We start from the raw sequence: 5,207 nt of genomic DNA on the forward strand, positions 1-5,207 counted from the left end.
CCGCAGCCTGCCACGGGGACGCGGCCTGTTGCTACGCGACCAGCGGCGGCTGCGCAGTGGGCGCGGCCCGGCCCTGCGGCCTCCCCCGGGCCACCGGCCGGGCGCGCCTGGGGCCGCACCGCCCGTCAGGGCCGGCATCAGCGTAATGCCGGGCGCCGAGGGTGCATCTGCGCTCTTTTTTTCTACCTAATTTCAGTCTGTCCTAGGACAAACTGGGATAGTGGCAGTCAATAAATTAGGGGCTTTATTCTTGACTTCTAGACGCCGAATAGGACAAAGTATAAGTAGTACTGCTGAGGTAAAAATAGCTTTAACTAGGTTATTAGACAGCTTTTCGGACAGCAGGCAGGCTTTGAGGCTTTTTGGGTAATTCATAGATTAACAGCTATAGTAGGCCAAGCGGCACTTACTAAGGGGTTCAGATAATTAAAGCAACTGACAGTCAGAGACCTACTGAAATTCTCTATTGCCATAGAGGGATCAATGCCCAAGTGTAGGGACTGGAGAGCATTTTCTTAATAATCAATAACCCAGACAGAGCAGAATGCCATAGCTTTCCCCATTTCGAGTTAACATCAGCATATTATAAGAAACAACCAAAGTCGCTTCTAGCAATACCTACAAACCACCTGTTTTGAAAGTATTTCTCAGTTTAGGTTTACAGTAAGCACGCAAAATGACAAAGCATTTTAAAAATGTGGGAATACAAAGGAAGATTGTTGAGGAGGATTGTAAACAGTCAAGTGACTTGTAGCTGGGGCACTGAAAAATACACAAATCGTATTGTTTAGCTTTGTGTGCTTGACCGTGTTTAGATAAAATAGGCCTGTGATACACCCAGAGGCACCTTATCAAACATCCTTGAGACTGCCTGCCTTGCTGAGGGAGAGCTCAAAGCACAGTGGAAAACTACACTTGCAAAAGTCCCTGATATATACAGCTGAAAGCAGCAGGTTCAAGACCTTTTTCTTTCTTTTCTTCTTTCTGGCTAGCAAGGACCAAGCTCCGCCATGCCTGCATTCCCCATTGTGTGCCTTTGCCCAGGTGCTGCTGCAGAGATCCTCTGCATCATGAGGTAACCAGAGTAAATTTACTCTTTTCATTTCTTCTGTAGTTTTTCGGTTGTTCCTGCATCGTGCCTGTGTCAGCTTACACATATGGCTAAGAAAAAAAATAATACTCTTAGCAAGGTAACATTTAGTTTGGCATTTTTCCACTTGTATTTCTAACATTTCCAAGTCCCTCTTAACAATCACCTACCTTGTTCTTTCACAATAAAGTTTCAGGAGATAGAAGGTAGCAGCCAAAAGTTTTAAGATACTCCTTAACTATTTGATATTTAAAATTATTTCATGGGCATGGTGACTTTGGTTGTTCACTCCTCCCTTTCCAGTAGCTCCCCCCCAAGAAAATTACAACACACTGGTGCACATATTTAATGCTTTAGTCATTCAAATTGAACAAGTAAAGTAGTTGCAAGAAAAATATTCAAATACAAATTTGGTAAAGTACATTCTCCTCACAGAGGACTAACCATGTGCCACAGACCTGTGTGCAAAAGAGAGCCTATGAACAATTTTTAGAACATGAAAGCATACCCTAGGGCAGAGAATTATTATCAGAAGTTTCAACCTAAAAAGATAATAAACACAAAATTAAGCTCTGGAAAACAGAAGCGCTACTACAGTTGTCTTGTCAGTCATAGTTGTTCATTATTACCCCAAAGCTATTACAAAAGCTCTACTAGGCTTCTCCAATTACTATGACTAATCCTGAGCAGGTACAAGTCAATATAGCTCTACTGAAGTCAATGGTATCTGTGACTTCATGAGAACCAATGTATCTCTAAAGCGTGGCTCCAAAAGCACTACTTCATGTACTTGTCACAAAAAGCATGGCAGAATAATGGCAGGATTATTTAAATAAAGTTGCACTTTTAAAGTTATTTAAATAAAGTTGCAAATATGGAGTGATACAAGACTACAAAAAAGTACGAATGTCACAGAATGTTAGTTCAACAGTACTGGATTTCTAACCAACTGTAATTTTTAAAAAGTCTACTATTCAGTACCTACTTGAAAAATTACAGCAGAACAGCAGATTTATAAAGAGATTTGTACCGGTTTTTAAGTAGAAAATACAAGTTATATCTTCCAGTTTGTATTCTTAGCAAATTTCATACAGCCTTTGGTTTCAAACCAATACAATGCAATTAACATTACAGTGCTTACTTATTCATTAGGAGAGGGCACTGTACAATTGAGGGAGAAAGTGTGAAAAACGGGAGTACCAAAGTACCGTATCATAGAAAGTAAAGGTTGAAGCAAAAATACTCTTCGGTATATCCTGTACATCATGTAAACACACATTCAGAATAGTAAACAGACTAAAATGTCTTCCCAGCCTCCCAGTTACAATGTAGCATACATTTACATACATATATATAGCATATATGACATCATCTTTAGGAAAGGTAGCCCATTACATCCTAATTCTGTGCTTAATTCATTTGCGATTCAGACGATACATTCAGTACATCTCATATTATTTGGAGTTTGCTGGCTGCCATAGACAAGGGCAGATCAAATAATACTGAGCATTGCTTTTCACTCAGATACTGTCACTATATAAGCAACACTCAGTTGTATGAGAACTATCTTTCTTGTTACCAAAACTGAGAATTTTCTGATTTATGTATAGCAAATCGAGCTGAAATTCTGTTCTTTGCAGGACAGTAGTCTTTCCATTTTTTTTAATCAACTGGGTAGAGCAAATAGTTAGCCTCTATTTTAAAAAGCAGATATGAAAATTATCAGTAAGGACACACACAAAAAAATACTACATATATATATATATATATATACACACATATATATATATATATATAACACTCAGTCTCTCTATGTTCTTTTAGAGTTTTGGATAATAACACTTTGAAGAGAAAACAAATTTTCTGAATGTTGTAAGAAGCAACTTACTTGCTCACCTATGACAAAAAAGAAAGTAAAATTAAGAAACTTTGTTGTTTATCAAAGTGGCTTTTAATAGCACTGTGATATACGCAAATCCACTGTAGCAAGATGTTATAGAGTAGTACTAGCATGAATTAGATATTAATGCAAGAAATGAAGCTTAAGATGTTTGTAAGAAAGATCTCAGCGCCTCATACTAAGAATTCCTTCTGGAATTAAACCTTCCTCACATCTGTGCAAATCATGACTGACTATCTTTCTTCAAAGCTTCTAGTCTTTGTAGCAATGCATTTCCAAACACCTCTCGATATGCAGGGCTGAGAGAGTCCAATAAGGAGTAAACAGTTTCATGGTATGGAGTTTGCAATCTGTCATCAGTCTGATCAAAATCATAAGCTACTACCTGCAACAAAGAAATCACTGGTTAAATTTCTATGGTTAGAATCACCCTGCAGTGTGAAACAGGTATCACAACATTTAACTTTGCCAGTGAAGGTGGTACAGTAATTCGAGAACAAACGATACTGGATTTAAATTTCAATCTATGCTTTCTGCTATGGGGTTTAGTGCTAGTACAGTATTCAGACAGTTTTAAATAACTTTTGTCCAAAATTCAGAATATTAGTAAAATCTATCATTATGGCCTTTGAAAAGAAGTCTTACATCTATGTGTTTGCACAAATGGCATACAAATGGTTGAAAAAGGAGTTGTATACATGCTGTATTACTGACTTATCTGGGTACTTGAGAAACTCAAAGACCGGCATGTCTAAAAAAAATTCCTGCTTCAATCTTCATAATTTTCTGTCTCAAATAAACACCTATTTTTTTACCAACCTCCTCTCTTGCTTTGTTGGAAGTAACTAGTTAAATTTCTACTTTCTAGGAGAAAATACGTAGAACATGCTTTCATAAAAGACCAGTATGTATGCTCTTTTGGTGTCACTGTAACATTTTTCTAGGCACCTTATGAACATGAACATTATTCTAAACAAAGCAGCTTAAGAAATTATAAACAAATTAGTTTACCCTGAGTCCTGCTTCAGTGAGCTCCAGGCAGTATCTGTTCCTTTCCCTGGTTTCCACATTGATATATGCCACATCCTCTGCACAGGGAAGGGTTTTTGAGACAAACATGTTGCTGACAGCAAACAGAACATCATTCACAACAGCTTCAGCTTCTAGCCTCATATCTTTCACATCTGTTCCTTCGAAGTCTCTATAATCAGAATCCTCTTCAAAACCCGTATTATTGGGCAACTCCATAGGATTGCAATCAGTCTCCATTCTGCATATGAAAACATCTATTTTAGATTTATAATACCACTATACTCAATACATACTAACACCATAAAACAAATTATATCTTAAACAGGCATATTTAACGTTAAAAAAAAAAAAGCAAAATACGAGACCCAATGACTTCCATAGCTCATGACAGTCCAGATAACTCAAAACCAAGACATTGAGAACAACTGCTTAAGAAGGTTACATTTGCACATATAAACAGAATCAGTATCCCCGAAGTTGCTGCTCCTTATGCAAGTAACTTGCATTCCGTTGTATAAGACTCTGTTATGATTCAGCAGTAATTAATTCTGCACTTTGCTGATCCAGAATGCAGTAGGAAGACAAGTCATGCCTGGAAAAACCCACATCAGTAGCTGTAGAAAATAAAAACCTATTGTTGGTGAATTTAAGAAAGGTTTAGAAACGTCTGTGAACCGAATAGATTATCAGAGACTATAAAGACTATTAACAGCCGATTTCAGTTCACAGTCGCTAAAGAACAATTCTCTAGCTAAGCTTTTATGCACAACTGTCGGTACGTTTCAGAGGCACACACAGCTGGCCTTTGTAAGGAACCGTTACCCAAAAGGGACGGACTCCGCAGGGGTTACGAGAGCGGCTCCCGCGGTCCCCCACCTTACACCCACGGGGAAACGCGCCGGAGGCCGGCGGGGAAGCCCCTGGGACGCCGCCCCGAGCGCTTCGGTAGCCGAGCCCCGCCGCCCGGAGGGAGCTGGGGCTGGCAAGAGCCGATCTGCAACACGCAAGACATTCACTCCCGGCTTAGACCTGCGAGCAAATTCCGAAGAAGCTGCAGGCAACGGAGGACCTGGCTACCGAGCCGCGCAGCTTCCCGTTCGCGGTGAATCCCAACAGCCAGGAACCGCCCCGGCGCCACTGCCCCGAGCAGCGCGGTTAGGAGCGCCGCGCCCCGGGAGCCCACCT

The 5,207-nt window shown here is 40.1% G+C and overlaps 1 protein-coding gene across 2 annotated transcripts; it reads right to left on the reverse strand.

The window, feature by feature from the left end:
* Positions 1-2,876: 2,876 nt before the first annotated feature.
* GSKIP (GSK3B interacting protein) lies at positions 2,877-5,150 on the reverse strand. 2 transcript variants are annotated; one of them, XM_026849158.1, is made up of 3 exons: positions 5,147-5,150; positions 4,002-4,260; positions 2,877-3,375 (listed from the first exon to the last, which is right to left on the reverse strand). In XM_026849158.1, exons 2-3 carry the CDS (start codon positions 4,257-4,259, stop codon positions 3,214-3,216), a joined length of 420 nt encoding a protein of 139 aa, XP_026704959.1. In that variant the 5' UTR covers position 4,260; positions 5,147-5,150; the 3' UTR covers positions 2,877-3,213. The 2 variants fall into 2 exon arrangements, with proteins under 2 accessions (XP_026704959.1, XP_026704958.1); XM_026849157.1 differs by lacking the exon at positions 5,147-5,150 and adding an exon at positions 4,897-4,987 and having other exon boundaries at positions 4,002-4,262.
* Between the last annotated feature and the right edge of the window lie 57 nt (positions 5,151-5,207).

The sequence above is a fragment of the Athene cunicularia genome, assembly GCF_003259725.1.
Source record: "Athene cunicularia isolate RWA chromosome 5 unlocalized genomic scaffold, athCun1 chr5_part1, whole genome shotgun sequence".
Taxonomy (NCBI): domain Eukaryota; kingdom Metazoa; phylum Chordata; class Aves; order Strigiformes; family Strigidae; genus Athene; species Athene cunicularia.

What these genes read in the sequence shown, in the direction of transcription:
- GSKIP (XM_026849158.1), bottom strand. Translation starts at nt 4,259, where the DNA reads ATGGAGACTGATTGCAATCCTATGGAGTTGCCCAATAATACGGGTTTT. An exon ending in TCACTGAAGCAGGACTCAGG is followed by an intron (nt 3,376 to 4,001) that starts GTAAACTAATTT and finishes TCTTTGTTGCAG; the next exon opens with GTAGTAGCTTATGATTTTGA.